This window comes from Tauraco erythrolophus, chromosome 9 (assembly GCF_009769465.1).
Source record: "Tauraco erythrolophus isolate bTauEry1 chromosome 9, bTauEry1.pri, whole genome shotgun sequence".
NCBI lineage: Eukaryota > Metazoa > Chordata > Aves > Musophagiformes > Musophagidae > Tauraco > Tauraco erythrolophus.
In genome coordinates this window covers 40,251,251-40,272,382 of record NC_141473.1, presented here as the reverse complement: position 1 = coordinate 40,272,382, position 21,132 = coordinate 40,251,251, and the positions used below count along the sequence as shown (strand labels likewise).

The 21,132-nt window shown below is 42.9% G+C and overlaps 1 protein-coding gene across 3 annotated transcripts in view; it reads right to left on the bottom strand.

The window, feature by feature from the left end:
• PCDH15 (protocadherin related 15) overlaps nt 1-21,132 on the bottom strand; it is a 359,782-nt gene that overhangs the window by 156,960 nt on the left and 181,690 nt on the right. For all 3 annotated transcript variants that reach the window (XM_086616980.1, XM_086616981.1, XM_086616982.1), the window contains 3 exons: nt 13,197-13,390; nt 7,798-7,930; nt 1,908-1,987 (listed from right to left, as the gene is read on the bottom strand). In XM_086616980.1, coding sequence (XP_086473106.1) covers nt 1,908-1,987; nt 7,798-7,930; nt 13,197-13,390 — 407 coding nt within the window. The remainder of the gene's footprint in view (nt 1-1,907; nt 1,988-7,797; nt 7,931-13,196; nt 13,391-21,132) is intronic.

The window sequence follows — 21,132 nt, the reverse complement described above, 5'->3', positions numbered from 1 at the left end:
CCTAATAATCAAAGTGGAGCTAAGAATAAATTATTAACAACAAATACTGCTTTACTAACACTGACCTTGAGCTGCATGTACCCATCTAAATTTCTCACATATTTTTGCACTATCGTGCTGCCTTTAGTCTTCCTTCCTACCACTTGAACAACTGCAATCTACGATCTCCATTTCAGCAGGTGAACGTCATTCAAGAGACAGGCTAATTTACAAAACTCCTGTGTTTTACTCAAGGATTCAGGTGTACTCATGTCCACTGACTACTCCCGCTTTTAACCATCGCTTTTTCCCTGGGGAACGTAAGGAGGTACCGAGTTACTACAGATCCTGCTCACGTTGTATTGTCAAGGAAGAAAGAACCAGCTCACAATCCTCAGACTGAGGATAAAAGAGATCTAGCAGGTAGATGTAAAACTGGTAATACTCAGTACTCACGCTGCCAGTTAAGGAATTACACAGGGATTAACTGACATGCTCCAGGATGCAAGAAAATAATCCAGATGAGAAAAAGGAAGAGAGAGAAATCATGTTCGTGGCCTCTGCCTTGGCCTTAAAGTATCTAAAAATGTATTTATGCAACACCGAGATAAATTCCTGCAGCCTTAATATGCCACTCACATCAAATATATGCTTTGTTTAATATTAATCCTACTTTAATCTCCTATTGTGACATTTCAGCATCAAGAGAAAAAAAACACGGAAAAGCCTTAAGAAAACTTTGCACAAACAATTTCCAAGAAAACAGATGCAAGAAGAGCAGGAGGGAGAAAACACTTCAAAGAGTTCTCCTTTTTACCAAGAGGTGACAGATCAAAGAGACAAAGGCACACCTGAGTTTGTGCTGAATCTCTCGGCATGCCATGATGCTCGGACACATGTGAAGGGGATGTGAGGCTGGGGGCCGTGTGTTTGGGGGCTGTCAGGCTGCCCATGATGGGCCCCGGAGGCTGGGTGGGATGGAGGAGGACTCCCTGCTGCCTCTGACTACGACCCCCAGCACCTTCTCTGAGCTGAGGAACACAGCACACCTTCCCCGATTCTCTCACCACCTCACTGAAACAGTCTCCTCTAAGCTGTCCCTTTCCTTGCCTGACACGTCTTTATTATTAGAGGGCACATCAATCTTGGTGGATAACAGTATCAGCATCTCTTGGGATCTTGGAGGCTTTTTTCACATTGTTTCATAAGTGATTTGATTCTCTGTATATGTGAGGTTCATCACAGCGAGTCACCTAGAGCTGACTCAGAATATGCAGACCTGTTTCAGTACAAACCTTCCCTCGCACCAAATCAGAATAATTTTTTGCAATTATACTGACACCATGAACAAATAAGCCTCAGGGGAAGTCGGTTCACCACCCTCCCTTCTTCCTGCAAAGAAAAAAAGATACTTTGGAACGTAAATAATAGCTGCCTGGGTAAAATAAAGGAGGGGGTGGAGGGACAGGCACAGACCTACCTGGTGCTTGTAATTTCGTAACGTACCCTCTCTTCCTAACTCTATTTAAGTTGGTGTTCAATTTAAGGAAAAGAGATTTTAAAACAACACTCAAAAGACATTCGACTACAGACTAAAACACTTGAAGGCAGGAAATTAAAGCAAAAATTGTCTGTCATTATTCAAGAGTTGACAAGTATAAGGTTTTTAATTAATCCCTGGTCACTCTTTTAAATAGAATGTTTCCACCTCAGTGAGTTTTACCTACTAAAGTGTTTAAAATATATAAATAGTCCCCTGTGAAAAATTCCAGAGTGCAGTATCATTCACAGAGCTCTCATTAATGTCTGAGAGCCAAGCTAAGGAACAGCTGAGTATGTCTGATCACAAGTCTTTTCTTTTGCTCTCAGTCCACATATTCCCTTGACGGAAAAGTTACAAGTCTATTTTCGAAGGGTTTTCCACTTACCTGTGAGAGAGATTAAAAACTTGTTGAGGATCTCCATTCTGAATGAGGTATCTTATAGGGTCACCCTCTCTATCAAAAGCCTTTAGGGGAAAAAGAGGATAAAATCAAGTCAGTTACAAAGCTTTCTTTTCTTTCCTTCAATTTATCAACTGGAAAATTAACCCCTGAAGTTCTAGTAAAGTTATCTACAGGAACGACAGTAATCTCTCTATTTCTAGGGCAACAGTGGTAATTACAGATGGGCTACTTAAAATAAAGCTGCAGCACATCAGAATTGTTATCCTGGAGGGAAAGGGCAATATCCTGAACACAGACTTTTGAATTCCTGATACACATAAACACACACCATCACAAGTATCAAATTCAGGCTTTATTCAATTACCTTTACTTTTATGCAGCTACAGACTGATTAAACTGAACTTTTTGTTTTGTTTCTAGTCTTTATTTTCACTCCTTGCCCAGACTCTTCTTTCTGTTAGTTTAGTAGAATCCCAACCCTTCTGCTGATGCTCCATCGAGTGGTGTAGATATTGTAGCATTCGCCCTTCACCACAACTTGCTTTTGGGGCAAGACGAAGATCAGGATGAGACCTTCAAGAAGGACTATGGACAGCACCAAAACAAGTATATTCCACCCACTAGATGACAAAAGAGCTTTTCAGAAGTTGAGTAAACTATTTTGGAAGTTAAGCTTCACCTAACCTATTTCCAAAAATGGCCATGTAATTGTTATTTTTTTGGTCAGGTGGACACACACCTTTTTCCCCAAAAGACTATGGGGTCCCTTTCAGAGAAAATACTGTCTATTGAACTGTCTCACAGTTACAACTATTAAGCACTCAAAATACAAAGTGATTAAGCATGTTATCACAGGAAAAACAAACACACTGCTACAAGAATCGCGAGAAGGCCATCCAACAAGCTCAAAGGCGGCCAGATTGGATTTAATAGGAGACAGGTCAAAATTAAAAAGAAGATAAGGAGAGAATATTTTTATGTTTCTCATCTTTCAACAACTATCCTTTTTTTAATCTACTTTCCACAAGCATTTCCTGCAGTCCACAGTCAAGAACTGTATATCTCAGGGCTGACCATCTAAAAAGAAGTTCTTAAAACGAAAAAAAGAAAAAAAAAAACACACACACCCCTACCTCCCTGCAACATCAAGAACAGAAGCACAACCTATTCCAGTGTGCAGGCAGAACAGGGAACCCAGTAAAAGACCAAATTGCCCCAAGCATAGGAAGCATATAAAAAATAGTGGCTAAATCAGATGAAGGCAGCCAGGCTAAAGAAAAAGCAAGCACAACTATATGGGGACGAAGTCAGGAAAAGTCGAGGCAGAAACATAACAGAAACAGAAAAGAAAGGATGACACAGAAATGCTTAGAATGCAGAGGGAACTTGAGGAGGGTGGTACCTTGCCGCAACGAAAAAGCAGAAAGGATGATGTGAGAAGGTCAGAGAGCTAACAGTTCCGGCGTTCCAGCTGCAATCAAGCAGCTAACAAAATTAACTGTGGCAACAAAGGGGGTAAAATCTCAGATGAGAATAGGGAAAGAATAAAAGCAGACAATATGTACATAAACAGAGCATCTTTAAATCATCTGCTGAAATTAAAGCCTGATGAAATTCATCCTAGTGTATAAAAACACGGGCTGAAGCAATCTCAAAGCCATTAGCAGTTTTCTTTGAAAACTCACAGAGGACACACGTGCTGAAGGACAAACACAAGGTACATCTTTCACAGAGGAACGAGCTGGGAAATCACAGAGCAGACAGGTAGAGCTCAATCCCCAGAAACCCACAAATAATCACATTATTTGTAAGTACCTGCGATGACAATATGGAGATGGATAACACAAAGCTAAATTTCCCAAGAACAAAGTATGTCGAAGCAATCTAATCTTCTTTTACACCAGGACAACAGGCCTTGTAAACAGGGAAAAAACTCTGGATGCAACAATGCATCTTAGCCACAGCAAGGCTTTTCGCACCGCCTTACGTGACATTTTCACAAACAACTTCAGACAACGTGGTCTCCAAACGGAACATGGGATTCAGCAAACATAAAGCTGATCATAAAACTTAACGTCAGACAGCAGTGGGTAGCATTTAGTATTGACTAAATTCTGCAGAGGTGTGCATGTTTGTTCCAATACCGATCAATATTTTCATTAACAACATCCCAGACAGAACAAGGAATTTGCTTATAAATTCCACGGATTTTATAAAGAGAGACAGGAGGTGTCAGCACATGAGAGGGTGCGAGGGGAACTCAGGTGTTCTTATGCTGGAGATGTGAACGGTCAGTAAAGACATGAAGTCATTAGTCAATAGTATGAAACCACACAAACACCAGATGTAGAAAATCTGACTAGTTGGCGTCTCTGAGGACTACACCAGAGATTCTAAATCACCGGAATTACGTTGCAGCTTCTATCCCTGGTGGTCCTTTGTATTCTTTTTACTTTACCTGCAGGAGATCCTGTCCTCACTTCACATTTAAGGGTATCTCAGAGGTTTGTTTAGGGTCTACATTCATTCATTCATAACAAGGCAGGAGACTTTCAGAAAGACAGAAAACAGAAGACTGGTTCATTTTATCTTCTGCTTATGTCCAAAAAAAAAAAATGTACCTTTTGATCACCATATTTAAAAAAAACAGGGAAAAGTTTATTATTGTTTTAAAAACCTTCCGTTTTCTTTAAAACCAAAGAACATCAAGTTATTATGGACAGAAGAAAACCGCTGAAGACTTGCACATGAGAAAAGTGTGACCTATACCTGCGGTTTTCCAGATCAGTTGTATGCAGTGACTCCATAAATCACACGCAGATTTCATGTTGCTTCCTTGTTCAGCACATAACTGGACCGTGGTAACGGCCCTATTTGTTTTGCAGACTCGCAGGAAAATTACACTATTTGCATATTTTAATTAATAATGGCTGGCAGAACACGAAGCAATAAATGCCTCCCAGGCATGCAATAAACTCTGAGTTTTATTTACAAATTAATGCTGTGGAGATCATTTAATATTGCATTACTTAATCTCAAATGTTGTTAATTAAAACACCAGTCACAATCAACTGGGTGCATTATAAAATAAATAATAGCACAAGAAAAAATGTAATCTTCCATCATCTGCATGAAAAATTTTAATAGAAAAGGAGAAAGTAAATTTTGGTTTTAGATCATGTATTTTAAAGTCTAATAGGCAAATTTAAATCAGCTGCATTTGCATTGTTATTGACACTGATGTTTCACAGATCTTCAGATTTGCTAACTTGGGAATAGTGAAAATATTTTTTGTAATCCTCATGCTCTATGCAACACTAACAAAATATTATTGAGAGAGAGTCGTAAAAATGTTAACACCTTAACCTTACTGCACCAACCAAAACACACCCTAAGTCCAAACCACTTAATGTTATTGATAAGACTTCTCATGAAGGAAAAAGCCAGTGTGAAAATTTACACATGAACACACTTGTCAAACACTTGAGGTCTGGTAATATTCCTTATTACCTGTGGAATACAGGCAATACCCTTAAGCTATTGTTAAAATTACACACACACACAAAAAATAATCAAGATGACTAATTTTAGCTTTCTGTTTGCCTGGAAAAGACAGCACAAGATTTCATACGCTTAAATACTCGGTTTATGAACGTTTCAAATGTCCTGGCCAATTTTACACGGGGAATAAAAAAAGATGAAGACAGAAATACATTCCACACAATAAAAGTCCTTTAATATAGATGGGCATATTAATGCAGAATGAGGCAATTGAGCTGGCACTATAAAGACAATGCAGCCGCATTTCAGGTCCAGGACCACCAGCCCTACAAGAGATACAGTCTTTGACTAACCCCCAAGAGACGAAGCCACACATATTTGTGATTTAACAATCACCTATTTTTCATGAACAGAAACTGCCTCGCTGATTTCAAGTCACACACAGCATATTGGTAACAGAAGATAAATCTACACTGCAGTAACAGTAAGTAGAAGACGAAATTTTCTCTGTGTTTCCAAAGCTCTTCAAACTAACTGATGCATTTCACTCCTTCCCAAACACAGTAACTCGTCATTTCTGGTGATCTTGGGCATGTGGCAAGAGCACACCCACTGCCACATCACCAAAACGCTCACCGGCGTCCTGGCTAGCAGGAGAGTAGCTGGCACAACCATTTTGTGTCTCCCCTGCCTTGCCTGGCACAGGCTGTCTCTCCCAGATTTACTCAGCACTCCTTACCAAGGATCATTTGAAAAGGAAAACAAAATCTAGGTAAAACGTCTGGAGTTTAGTGAAACATTAAAGCAGCTAGATTATTCCAACTATCAAGTTCACTTTCTAGCCACATTTAAATTGCGTAAAACCCTGAAATAATAAAACCTGCTGATAGCTTTTTCTGCTTCCACAGATCACCCAGGCCTTCAGCCATATATTCCAGCACCTGTCAAGTAAGCACAAATGTTTCTGTTCCTCAGCATGCTCCTGGCTTCCTTCACTCTTTGGGGTTTCCAAAACCGAGCGTCTCCCCATCAGCGAGGAGAAGGCTCCTGAGCAGCACAGCTCTTCAATTCTGCCCTCACTGCAGGCGTTACAGACATGTCAGAAGTCAATTTTCAGCACTGAGCTAAACGAGTCACCCTCCCTCAGCACAGGAGACTATATCAGTTTAACCATCCATCATAATCTTAATCTTTCATCAGCAAACGATTTTAATAGAAACTTACCCATTCACCTGCACCAGTGACCCAATTAGAGTTCCTTTATTTCGCACGCTTTGGTTGGGATTATTTTTTTTTCCGTGCGTTTACTGAATGTGCAAAACACACAGAGCCACACACTCCAGCTGATACCAACTGACCTAATCCCACTGAGTGCAACAGACTTCAGTGGAGCTACACTGACTTACAGCAGGTAAGGCTACGGCTCTCCGTGGTTTCTGTTCAGCTCAGGTGTCTCCAGTCTGCTTCCTTCCAATGGCTGTATACCAAGTCTGAATAACGCGGACGTGATTACAGGGACCACGCTCAGGAGAGCGTGCTGTACTGAGTTTACTGCTCTAGACTTGAGGCCGTATTTATTTCATAATCATAGTAAGTTCCTGATCCCCCAAAAAACACCTAAAGAGTGGTAATTTATCTACCCGTTTTGCCGAGCTGGCTTTCAAGACATATGGACAGAACACAACGCAGGAAAAGCTCAGGCACCAGTAAAATAAGCTAGGAGAAAGCTGATAAATCAACCATGCAGCAGCACACAGAGAAGCAACCTGGGTCTGCGCACTACGCCCATGCAGCATTATTTATAAGCAATACCAGACCAATGTGCTTTCACTGCTTCCACTTGCAGAGCTGTACTGGGTGGTCAGCTAGGGCAGGGACCTCTGCTTTTTGTTAGCATTTAACAGCAGCTGTTACACACACCAAAGGGAGTAAATATCTTCCGATCCTTTTCAAAAACGACAGGCTAAAGACGACCAAGCACCAAAAATCTTACTGAAATTCCCTGTGAATTAGGTGCAGAGGGTCCTAAGCTCCTCTGATTTGCTGGCAAATGTACATAGAGAGATTTTAACATAAGAAATCACAGGCCTTTTGGGTTTCGAGCAAGTAATGAAAACTTTTTCTCATATACTTCAGTCCCACATGCAGCCTATGGTACCTTTTAGCATATTTAACACAAAAAAGAAGCTACAGCAATATCCAAGTAAGCACTTTTCCTATACGGTCCAGGTAAAAGGGGCTACTCATTACAACTAAATAATTTTCAAGCCCTATAAACTGTCCTTTCCGCCCGTACGCAAGGACTGGGTTTTGCATGGCATGGACACAAACAGAAGGAACGTGGTAAAGGCTTACAGGGAAGCATCTGTACCTGCAGGTTTAACAAAATGGCTCCGATTCTCATGGCCTCGCTGACTTCAAGGCTGTACATCAGCTGGGGAAAGCGGGGAGGGCTCTGGTTGTTGGGCGGAAGGACCTCAATGTAAACAGTAGTAATAGAGCTCCTGCAACGCAAGAAAAAAAGTCAAAGCCAGTCAAAATCAATAAATCAACAAACACAGGGCAACCAAAAACGTCTGTTTTATACGCTGTGTGTTCTCTAGCTCTAACAACCTCCCTTTGCTCTTTTAAAAGCTTCAGGACACATTTTTCATTCTGCATCAAAAATAAAGCAGGTTGCCACTTTAACGGAAGAAAAGCTAAATAATTTCTTTAAAGGTAGCCCAAGTGTTCTTTGAAAAACAAAGCAGTAAGCTATCAGTACACACTCCACATACAAAGAAAACTCATAATCCTTTGGTGATACCGGGTCCTCTAGAAGAGCAAAAAAATTCTGAGATGGTAAGTGCTCCTGCCATGCCCAATGTCCACCCCTGGAGCATCCCTGCTGCTGTTCGGTTTGCTACCTTTCTTTGGAAGCGAGGAAACAGAAAATGTTGGCAGAGGATAATGCTGAGAGAAGACTGATGCACACAACTCTGTAACAGGCTGCATCAGTGCTGTGGTTCACACAAAACAACCCAAGCCCACTTCAGGTTAGTGAGCCACAGCAATACGGGAGACTACAAAATCCTGTGAGGAAATCTGGCAAACCCTTCAACTGCACTGAACCCCTATCCCAAATATACTGCAAACAGCATCCTAGAGTGCAAGTTGAAAGCTCTTCTGGGAACACTGACACTACAGCCCTTGCTGTAGACACGCTTGCTGTTCAACTGCTCCAAATTGAGAAAGGGAGCCAAAACCTCCCTGAAGTTGAGAGAGAGATTTAAAAGCTGGCTTAAAGGGACCTTTCTCTTGCATCTTTGCTCGGTTATCCCACCTATCTTCTCTCCTGTACATTAAAACAGTACCCCTGCCCCAGAACAAAATCTTGAGGAGAGCACGTGTTGCACTGCAGGCGCAGATTTCCTCTGCATAAGCCTTTGGACAAAGCTGGTATATCTCAGGTTTTAGGGCTGCAGGAAAGAAACCACTTCAGGACAAAGGGATTTGTCCCATTATTTATTTTTTTTTTTTTTTGGTGGGTGTGGACAAGAAGCATGGAATGGTTTGGGTTGGAAGGGACCTCAGAGATCATCCAGTTCCAACCCCCCTGCCATGGGCAGGGACACCCTCCACTACACCAGGTTGCCCAAAGCCTCATCCAACCTGGCCTTGAACACTGCCAGGGATGGGGCAGCCACAGCTTCTCTGGGCAACCTGTGCCAGTGCCTCAGCACCCTCAGAGGGAAGAATTTCTTCCTTAGATCTAATCTAAATCTCCCTCTTTCAGTTTAAAGCCATCGCCCTTGGCAGCCGGTCTGTAACCCCCCCCGCCCCGCCCCGGCGGGAGCCGGCCCGACGGCCGCCGCGACGCCACCACAGACATACCGAGAGCGGCTCCGGCGCTGCTGCCGCTTCCTGCGGGACAGACGCGCCCTCGGCTGCGCCGCGGGAGGCGCCCGCGCCGGGGCGGCAGCGCGGCTGAGGCGGCCCTGCGAGGAGCGGCCGGGGCTGCCCCCCTCATGGCGGACAGAGCCGGTTCCGGCCGGTTCCGCCCCCGCCCCTCACGGCGGGCACGGCCGGTTCCGCCCCCTCTCACAGCGGGCGCAGCTGGTTCCGCCCCTCCCTCACAGCAAGCACAGCCGGTTCCGGCCGGTTCTGCCCCTCCTCACGCTGGGCATTTCGGCAGCTGCATTTGCCGACGACTGACCCAGCGGTTCCACACAAACCAGTGCGATCGGGGCAAGATGGACAACTACAACCCAAGCCCATCATTCCGTGTAGATCACCTCCTTAGAAAGCACAGTCTGTTTCCCGTCTTCAGATACTCCCTCACATCCCACTAATCCTTCTGCATTGATGGTTCCACACTTACAGTGCTGGAGTGAAAAAAAACCAAACACCAACCCAAACCCGTCACCAAACGCACAAATGCGACACACGCACCCCAACAGCTGCGGTTTAGTGAGCGTTTTTTTTCTGCTGCTGAGTGTTTAATAATAACATATAGTTCCGTGCCATTTTTCTCCTGATCCTGCTACGTCTTAATAATACCCAAGATGATTTATTGCCTCTCAAGCGCCAAAAAAAATGGTTTGTTTACCACAACAGTAAGCAAATTTCCTTCAAATCTTTCAGAAAAGATCACAGAAGCAAAGCACTAGTAGTGTGCCAACTAAAAGCACTATAATATTAAACGTCTACTCTGTCTCATTCCCAATCCACTTTTGATGAGCGCTTTGCGATTTTAACCCATCCACTTTGTGCGTGTCCGGCTGGCAAACTCCACTGCGGCGTGGGAAAGGGAAAGGAGATGGAGCTGAGCCTTCCAACAAGCACAGCTGGTGTCCCAACAGCGCAGGGACAGGCGAACGCACCGAGAACAAGCAGAGCTCAGGAACCGAGACACGACGGAGTGGAAATACAGTTTTGAGGCTGCCCCGGCTGAGCGGGAACACAAGGAAAGCCCAGTCAGCAAGTCACTGAGATCGCATCCGTGTTTCTGCTTTGATCCTGTGTGCTTTCCGCTTACAACTAGGTTACATAACATGTAACAAATACCTTTATGTACATGTGGACCAGCAGATCTTTGGCCAAACAATCTCTGCAGATGTCAAAGAGAAAGTGTTCTTTTCCACTACGTGCAATAATTATCTCACAACCAGGTAGTTTCTAGATTGGACTTGATCTGGCAGATCACTGCTATCACTAAGTGACATAATTCCACTCTATACTTCGTAAAAGCTTAAATATACTTTAAGTACTCCAGTGTACTTAAACATATCTCAATAACTTACATCAGCGATCCTTGCTACAGATAGAAACTTTAATAACACTCAGAAAAATTTCCTGTTTTAAGCACAGTCACCCACTATGAATGTAACGTGTCATACCACACACCAAAAGCTACAGAAGATTCATTTCAATTCACATTCATGCTCGCAAAGGCTACAGAACTGCAGCTCCTGAGCCAGGTTTAGCAGTTTGGTCTCGCTTTGTGCATAAGCAAGGGGATAGTTGAAACCCAACCAGTTTACAACTGACTACGTTTCATAGAATCATAGAATGGTTTGGGTTGGAAGGGACCTCAAAGACCATCTAGATCCAACCCCCTGTATGTCCTGCAGCAGAATTCAGATTTGGGAAAAAATGCTTAATAGTTGAAAATTCATCAAATTCCTTCATTTATTTATGTTACAGGGCACACACCTTCCTGCTGGCACAGATATATGATGGCTGGCTAGACCTGGCCCGTTCCTGGAAGTCTCAAACACCAGTTACTGCCTACAGCAAGGCAACGGGAACCACCTAACACAATGTGACAACTTTGCATTAGAAGGACCAAGAAGTTCATACAGCCCCAACTGCGAGATACTAACCACCTCACAACAGGAGGAAGGAACTAAGGAGATGCAAAAGGACAGTTTTAAACACCTTGGAGCTGTAGCTCACATGAGCTCTCCCCAGCTATTCTCTGTGTAAAACAACAAGAGGCTTCCTTCAGGCACCACCAGCTCATTTCTGGTTTTCCAACCTTACAGAAAGAAGATCAGGAAGGCAGCAAAATCTTTTTATTTGAATGTCCTTTATCAGACAGTAAGTGTTGTCCACGTTCTTCCTCCACAGCACCTTGCTGAAGCTTCAGTGGCCCTCCCCCTGATTTTTTAACTTCCACAGACACAGAAAAAACAGCTCTGGGCCCAAAATACAACTCAGGTCAAGGCTGGCTCCGGGGCCACCCACCCCAGCTCCGGGAATACTGCCTGGATGGAGTGGGTTTTGAACATACGTTAAAAGCTATGAAGGAAATTACATGCTGTAATTCCATAAAAGGGGAGACAAGCAGAAACGACAAGGACAGCTTTCCCACTTTTGAAAATTATTGCCATAAAGACATTTTCAGAGGAGGAAGCACATGCTCCCAACATACATCATCAGAAGTATATATTTTTAGACAATATAAAGATTTCTCAAACATAAAAGGAGCTGATGGCAATCAAAGCTGTATTGTAGGGGCTACTGTTGCTGGGGTCACACCGCTGGATTCTGCAGCTCTCTGAAGTGACATTATTGATTTTTGTCCTCCACTTTAATACCATGGTAGCACTACACAAAAGTAAGTGCATAATAGTCCACAATCTTCTCCTCAGCACTACTAACAGCCTACTATCAGCTACCCTGAGAGAAGGCTCATCAAGAAAGCAAGCAAGAGGGAAAGGACAAGAAAATTCAACCAGAAGAGCATGTTTCCAGGTATTAGTTTTATGAACAATCTAACAACCCGAATACTTCGACGACTGGAAAACGTGATTATAAAACGTGTGCGCAACACTGTGAGCTGCTTTCTTGGAGACATGATAGAAGTAGCAGGTCCTGAAGAAAAGCCAATGAGTGAAATTCCACTTGTGTGTTATCTTTCCTTCTTGCATACCCCATTTGAGGAAAAGAGAAAAGGTTGTGGGAGATTTAAATGCTGGAAACTACTGCTCCTCTCTGTCATCCTCTTGAGACAACGAGGTTGCCACATTTGTCAATACCAGGCCCAGACCACGAGAGGCACTTTTATGCACCCCGTCCCTGCACCTTCATGAAACAACATTTGTGCACGATTGCCACATGCAGAACACAAGCTCAAAAGAAACAAGCAGGTAAGTGGGAGCCGATATCTTTGGGTTTTTTTTAACATGAGAGTGTTTCCTTTTTCTAACTGCACCACATTTGCAGGCTGCTCTTCTTTATCAGCTGGTGGAGAAGGGAAATAATTCTGCCGGTGAGAATTTAGGTCGTAGAGGGGGCACTGCTCGCCACTGGCACAGCTTGTCAAGTATGTCCACAGCGCACCAGGTCTGGATGGCTTTGCACACCCTATACCTGGAGAGAGGGTCTCCAGCTCAGCAACCAGGCTATTTCTGATCCTTTCTGCATCACGGCAAGCTGCATTCCGCACAAAAAGCACCTCCCTTCTCACTTGCTTTCTTCCTCACATCCCTTCGCTTTAGTTTCTCTTAACAAATGGGCACGCACAATGACAGCACAACATGTGAACCTTTAAAAAAACACTGTTACAAGCAAATGAAATAATGAAAACTGTGTGCTGTAAGGAAAATACAAATAAGGAACAAAAAGTGAAAGACTTCTAATATGACACTTCTCCAAAAGGCGATCCTTACACCAAACACAACACATTGAATTCCATTCCGGTGCGGAGTTGCAGGCACGTGCCACGCTTCTTACGCGCTGCTAAGCACTGATTAAAAAAATTAGTTTCATTAGAAGATGAATTACCTTCTCTGCGCAGGAGGAGCACTATCAGATGCTTTGACAGTGAGAGCGTAGGATCGCCCCACTGACAGTACAACTCCTGGAGCAATGGTGATAAGGCCTGTTCGGTCATTGATGGTGAAGTCTCCCTGATCCCCAGCCAAAATTTCATACACTATCTGTCCATTGGGTCCCTCGTCCGCATCTACAGCGGTGAGCTGCAATTCAAAACCAGAATGTCAGCACGCATGGTTCAGTCTTGTATTTTAATAATTATTTTTTTTTTGTAAGGCAACTCGGTAGGAGGAGAGGAAGTAGGAAGGGAAACTCAAACACCTGTAACATATGCAGTAATTTCTAATTACTGTACAACATTTAAATGAAGGATAATAGGCGTAAAAACATCACAGAGCAGAGAAAAACTGCTTACCTAAGATTGCAGGCAAACTATTTTAAGATATGAATTAAGAAAACTAATTAAAAGCAAGTTTACTTTCTGTAGATTTGAATTTATAACACTTCCTATAAAGCGGGGAGGGGGAAAGAAGACACTTATTGCGTTGCAAACGTAACAAGAGGATTGTATTTAATTAGTGAAAGTTCCCATCCCTCTCTGCGCTCTTCCAAGTGACAGCCTGTTACTGCCAGGAATTGTAATATCCAGGTCTTGCGTTACAAACCCTCGCCGTGTGGAACTGGAAAACAGTGTTTGTATCGCTCGTGTGCATGTACTGTAAAGGAAGCCGAGCGGAAGGGAAACGGCAGCTGTTCCCACATGGACACACAGCGCCTATCGTTTGACTTGTATTCCTACGATTAAAATTCCATCTGAATCATCACCATGTGGAGAAGACAAAAAGGAGCACAGCATTCTGGTACGTTTAGGCTTGAGTCACCAAAGCACCACCAAACCATGCCAGCACCTCCGCACTTTCCGAGGTGAATTTGTTCTTCCCACTGGGGTTATTTTGCTGATGCACACATTGATTTCTCAGTTGGCTCCTGATTTTGTACGACTATATATCACCTCAAATGGCGCGGGGGATGACACAAAGTGGTGTGAGCGGTGCTTGAACACCCTAGGAGGTCACAGCTGCAGCAGACAGGTGCCCGTGCACCCAGCTGCCCAGTACCAAGAGCAGTGGAGTGGAAATGACAGGGAACAACGGCACGAGGGGCTCCTGCTGCTCCCAGCTGCAGCCGAGCAGTTCAAGGTGGGAAATGGCGAAGGGCACCAGCAGGTACAGCAGCAGAGCCCCCACCAGGATGGACAAAGCAGAAAGAAGCTGGGATCAGCCTCAGAAACGATTCCCTGCAGGGCTCCTAAAGTGAAGACAGAAAAAAAAAAAAAAATAGACACGTAGATTCTTGAAAGGTCTCTGCTGGCCTGTCTGCTTCGGCTCTTTTGACACAAACGCTCATGCCAGTGGGCAGCACTGCACGTAGGATTGAAAGTCCAGGATTTAAGGGTAGCACACGATGACACAAAACCTTAGCGACGACCACGCAGCCAACAGCAGGATCAACAGCCATGATCTCAGCCAAGGCCAGCCGACACAGCAGCCTAAATGTCCGCCTGCCGGACACCCTTTTCTTATCCCTGGGACACCCTCAAAGTTGACAGCATTGCAGACAGGTAGAGAGGAATCCATTGAAGTCTCTGCTACATTAGGATATAATGTCATTTATTAATCAATATAGCATCACGCTCGAGCTTCAGCGGGTCACAGCCTTTCAGAGCACTACTGACAACTTTCAAACCACCTTTGCCCACCGATTGCTAAAGAACTGGAAGAGCAAAAACCAAACCTTGCAACTAGAACAAGAAGGGACATGAAGAATAAACTGCAAAGCTGTAATATTCAAGTTAATCACATTTGCATACAACATTAAACACCAAGGGGAGTATGTGAAAAACTCAGGGATCTAGCTGCTTTATAAGGATAATCTTGATTCTTTATGCACATAGGCTCAGTGAAACATGAAATTTCACGTAAAAAGTCAAAATCTTGCTCAAAACCAAGAACGGAGCACACAGCAGCTTAAATAGAATAAATTAACTGAAATGCTAAAAGATAAGTGGTTTATGTGTATAAACAAAAGTAGGGTTTAGCTTCTCCGTTAAGAGTGCAAGCTACTACTGCTGTTAGGGACTGAGTTAATTTATGGAGGAACAACCATTTTTCACATGCAATAGGTTGCACACAGTATTCATCAACTGAAAAGCATTTTAATTAGGTTACTTTTCTCCTGAAGTAATCAGTGTTCTGCCTCTTTCACACACAGCACAGTGATCCAAAGCAAATTTCCAGCACAGAAGTAGTTACTTTAATTTCTCTAAACAGATTTTATTTGATTTCTTTGTCATAGATGCTTCCCTCCAACAATGCAAACTGACTGTTGCACTAGGATGAGTAAATCTTAATTCATATTGTGCCTTGAAAACAGGAGAAACACTTGAAGTACCTCAAAAAAAAAATCTCGTCTTAAAAGTTTAAAAAGCAAATTAATATCCATGTGTTAGTTTTTGAGAACATATCTATCTCGTTCTCGATTTTCTTTTGAAATTGTCAAAAAGTCATCCTATGAAGACTGCACTTTTGGAACGTGCTTTGCTTTCCACCCATGTGACATCTTGATATATCAACTTGCAATGGTCAGTCTCAACACACCAAAACCCAGCATATAAACCAGACTCTCTGCACCCTCTCAGGGTTCAGAGCTTCAACCTCTCTCTTTAATCACTCGTTCTATAGTTTCTATGCACAACTGGATGTGTTAACCTTGCAAAGAGGAACTATCAAACTACGTGACACAGCCAAGAAAAGTGCTGCAACAACCTTCTCTACTGAACTTCAAAAGTAACCCCCACTAAAAGATAAATAAAGGCTTTATGCAAAATACAAGGACCTAAGTATTTAACGATGGGATTTGGAACCAGGCCAGTTTTTACTGTGACGACATGGAAAAGGAAATTAATTGACTACACAAGTACACAGATTAATAAGGTTAATTACACTTACAAATACTGAATGCTTGAAAAGATAAGTGATTTGAATAACGTTTTGAGGGCAAAAACAGGAATTGAAAATAGAATAAAACAGAATCAAAGTTAAATCGCTGCCATAATATATGATTGTATAAATTCCATCTCCAGCTGTGCCAGACCGATAGAGCTTCATAGTTAACAAGATTTGAGAAACATAGTCTAAAATATACAGAAAGAAGTACAAAACAAGATTTATTTTATTTTCCCAAGGAACTTTTTGCATCCAACAGCATCAGCCTCATTACATTAAAATTTAACGGACTGATAGTTTTGCAAAATAGGTGCGTATTCTGCTGCAGCGAGAAGTGGTTTTCTTGGACGGAAAAGGAGACTTACAGCTTACAAAGACACGTTCCTCTGCACCATATAAGCTCTGTTCACACTCACTTTATTCTTGGAGGAGACTGGGCTTCAACACATTTGACCTGCAGCCTTTCCACCGCCACACTTGGAGTGACCTTGCCCTAAACAAAGCAATTACCAAACTTTCCCGGAGCCCTACGTTTTTCGACAAATTAAATCTTCGCCAAAGTCGGTCTGAGTCGCACTGACCTAAAGCGAGTCCTGCGGAAACCATGAGTCCCACAGGTTCGCCTCCCAGCGCTGTCCTTAAGATGAGTGTTCCAGTCAAGTGAGTGCAAAGCTCCAGGGCCACATTCACTACACGTTTATACTGTGTAACTGTCAAGAAAACAGTACGGTTGCTCTCCAGAGCAGCACACCAGTGAAAAACGCTGGGCTGCCATAACTTAGACGGCAACTACACCCCCTCCTCATCCTCCTAGGGCTCAGCAGTACAACTCAGTCATTAGTTTCACTAGGAAAAGCAGTAATGAGTTTCTATATGTTGGGACGAAAAGATCCTGATGGAGATATTCCTGAATTTGAGCCAACAAAACATCACGCTAACAGAGTAGGTCAAAATACTTCTTCAATATCTTCTTCAGATAGTTCATTAAGTCTCTATCCGTTATTTTCACTTCAGTATATAGGTAGATCTACTAAGAAGAAATGCAAACATAACCCAGTTCTGTTTTCTGTTTCTGCTAATACTGTTTACCTTGTAGATGGAAATTAATATGCTGATGGACTCAAGGCAAAGGGTTGCAAATAACCACTTAAATAAAACATTTAAGTGGTTTTGGGGGAGAACTTTTACAAAGATTTCCTCTAAATTGTTCTGTGGCTTTCTAGCAAGATGCATGTTTAAAAGCTGGAAACCATGAGCATGTAACAAGCCCCAGATACCCAAACATGTCTCTCATACATAATTTAGCACGTGTCCGTACGCGAGGATGGCTTGAGTCACACGTGCGTATGTGCTGGGAATGAAGAGAAGCTGTTTAAAGGAGACAAAGTGATCCAGCACTGAGAAGCAGCAGTTGAGGTAACGGCGAAACAGTCCCAGAGGAGGTATTTATCTAATGGCTCTAAATAAGATTTGTCCCTGTGTACAACTGAAAGTACTGTTACTGCTCAAGACTAATTTGACTGTGAGCAAGAGGTAAGTGATAGAAACTTTACTGCCTGCAGTTTTACCATGTTTTATCATTTTGCTTTCGCTTCTGGCCTCCAGCATGCGGCTGTTTATGCCGTGATGGGTGCAGGTAAGTGCTCTGTGTAACCGAGATCTGGGGCAGGACCTGCAAGTTAACTTGCACTGGTGATCTGAGGCAGAATGTTCCAGCTCGCACAAGGTGAACAGGTAATGCTCTAACCCACTGCATAGCTTATTCTCCATTTTAAATCCTGGAGTTAATTGTTTTTATAAGAGAGCCCTTGAACGTGGACCATACCTCTTCAACAGGAAACTACTCAGAAATTATTTATACACAAATAAATTAAAATAGGATATTTTGGTTTCATTACTTGAAAGCAGAGTAAGAACAGCATATACTTCTCAAGGCCAGTTCACGAGTTTTTCTATAAAGAGAACATACACCAAATCTCTTCATGGGCCCAGGAAGTCTTTGACCTTCAGGCAAATTTACACAAAGATTTAGGTGGATAATGTTTTTTGCCATCCTCTGTCCCTTCTCAGCTCTCTTATTTTCTTGTGCAATATTCTCTGCACCCTGCATGGTTTATGCTGTATACAGAAATGAGAGATGTCTGAAGAAGCACAGTGGATTTAAATTACTTATGCGAAACACTATTGCATTACTGCTGCATACTTCAAACATCAATGTGTAACTAGTTTAAATATGTAAATCACAGGAAGAAAGTACTAATAGAAAAGTGGAAAACAGGACAGCAAAATTATAACAATATAAAAAAGAGGGAATCGAGTACTTTAATAGGTTTAATATTAATCAGTCTTTCTAGTGATAATTATTATTTACCACACACGTATGTGTTTTAAATGAGAGATTTCTCCATCAGCTACTGCCTCTCTCAGGGAACACAATAAAATATCTATACAAGCAGAGGAAAAATCAGGTAAGAAATTCCCAAGCTGAAAAGGGCCAGAGTGTACAGACGTTTAAACTGAACTGAAAAGGTACTCTCCTCAACCAAGGCCTCAAACAATCTCACAAGTACTCAGAGTAAACAACTGAAATAAAAACTTCCCAAACCAATCCTGTTTTCAACACCCAATGGTACTGCCATAGCCCCTGCCCAAAAAAATGAGGGACTGGAGATTTCACGCTCTGCTCTGTATTCTCAGAAAGCAGAGGGAGGTCATTCCTATAAAGGAGACAAGCTCCTCTATCATGATACCCTTCAATTTTCCAAAAATTACACAAGCAGCCACGCGAAGCTGCAGCTAACACGTACATCGGGAAGGCAAATGTAGAGTACCCAGCACCACTTCTCCTAGAGGCAAGAGGGAAAGGAGGGAAACTCACCCAGCTAAGCACAAACTGGGGTTGTTTGTACATTTTACACAACTGCACTCAGTAAAAAAAAAAAAAGAAAAAAAATTAATTTCTTATTACCCTCGGGATAATAAAAGCAAAGCAGCAACTACATGAGAGTGCTTACACTGCTATAGCAGAAATTCACATTTTTGTAGAAAGATGAAATGCTTCATCAAAGAAATACTCTCGTGATCATCTCTGAAGATAAGTCTGAGTAAAAAGCCAAGTGCAAGCCAGCGCTTAGGTGTAAATGATTATGAGATTGTACAGCTTCACTGAGGTCAGTGTGCTTCTAACCTGCTTTCTCCGATTAGAGAAACTGGTTTTTACGGACTAATCATATCTGACCTGGGTCATTTTCCTCTGGGAACTATCACAGCTGATTGTCATCCCATGGCAGAGAATCTCAAACGATTTTTAAACCACCGCTGAGGCAGGGTTACACGATGAGTTTGTTCCACGTAGAGAGAACAAGCTAAGTGTTATCAACCAAATCATTGTATTAGCAGTTAAAAACCCCACAAACAACAAACCAAGCCTGTTTCCCATTTCAGAAGGTATTTATAAAGCAGAGGCAAACACAGGCAGCACCTATCTGCCTTCCTGGCCTAAGGAAACCCACGGGCACTCTTGGCACCACAGACTCGGTGGCTACTCCTAACTCCTCGAGACAAATCCCTTCGCTCACACTCCTGTCACACTGAATGAAAGACTCGGTGCCCGCAGCCTGGGCGAAATAACAAGGTGAGCAACTTCCCAAATACCCTGGAATTGCTAGTACTGGCATTATCTCAGTACGCAGAAATCTTAAGATGACTCTTAGCTTTTCTTTAATGTCCGTTTGTTTATAAACCCAGATCATCTGGCAATGTAATATCCGTGGAAAAACAAACCCTCTCCCGATCCAGCCAGAATTACCTACCCTCCATCTCTGAGCACGTCACAAACTCACATAGTCTGAAAGTAGCCACACCTTGACCTTGCAGACAGAAGTGTGCAGGAGGGAAAAACCTCACGCTCAGAACTTCTATGTTTTCCAAAATAATTTTAATTTTTAGCAAAGGCACGTTCAAAGCCTGACCTCCCCACTACTCACTTCTAAGTTCTCAATGTCATTCTAGAAGGGCCCTGCTCCAGATCTGCCTCAGGTGTTAGCTAAGTTCAAATGCTCTGCACAATATTTACATTTCACATTTTCTTCTCGCCATTTCTGCCCTTACGCTTCTTCGTCCTTGCGGTGTTTCTCATCTTCATGATTGACCTGATGATACTTTTTATACAAGCAGTCACACAGCGCCAGCGTGGGAAGGCAGACGGGAACTGCTGCCACGGGCACTGGAGGAACAGGAACACAACAGTCTCCCAGACTGAACCTGCTCACGAAGAAGGAATTTGTGTCTCCCTGAGCTCCTTCTGGTGGCGCGGGCTAACGCAGGTGGTCTTGCAGAGCCACCCTCTTGTAGAGCCGCCCTCTCGTTTTCTCCCAGAAGGAACAACTCACTAAGGAATTTGTACTCCTGCTCTTTGCACACCTTCAGGGTCTGAAAGTATTTGGAGCTGAAACACCAGAACAGATAAACCCTCAGAACAGCACATCCCCTTTGAACACAGAGGGACTTTAGCACTGCAGCTGGTTTAGACAAGCACAGTAGCTGCTCTGCTTCATCCCAAGCATCATAAACACAACTCGGGCAGCTCAGAGCATCCTTAAGGCCAACCTTGGCAACCAAAATCTTTTCATACATGCTGCGACCTTGTTTAGCAACACCTTCTGCCTCGTGTTTCCTGGCACATGCACCTTTAAAAGGAAAACCATTTAGGTACTCAGCCACTTTCAATCCATAGCACACTACTTTGCCCCCTGCCCTGCACAACAAAGGCCATGTGATTTATTATTATCGAACTAGAGCGCTTATGCATTAGGCAAAAAAACCTTGATTTAAATTTTTTCAGCTCTGTGTGTATCTCTGTCCCTTAAACATCAAGGGAATGAAAAGTCCATGTTTATACAGGAAGTTAGGAGTTTATGAGATGTTGCAAATACAGCTCC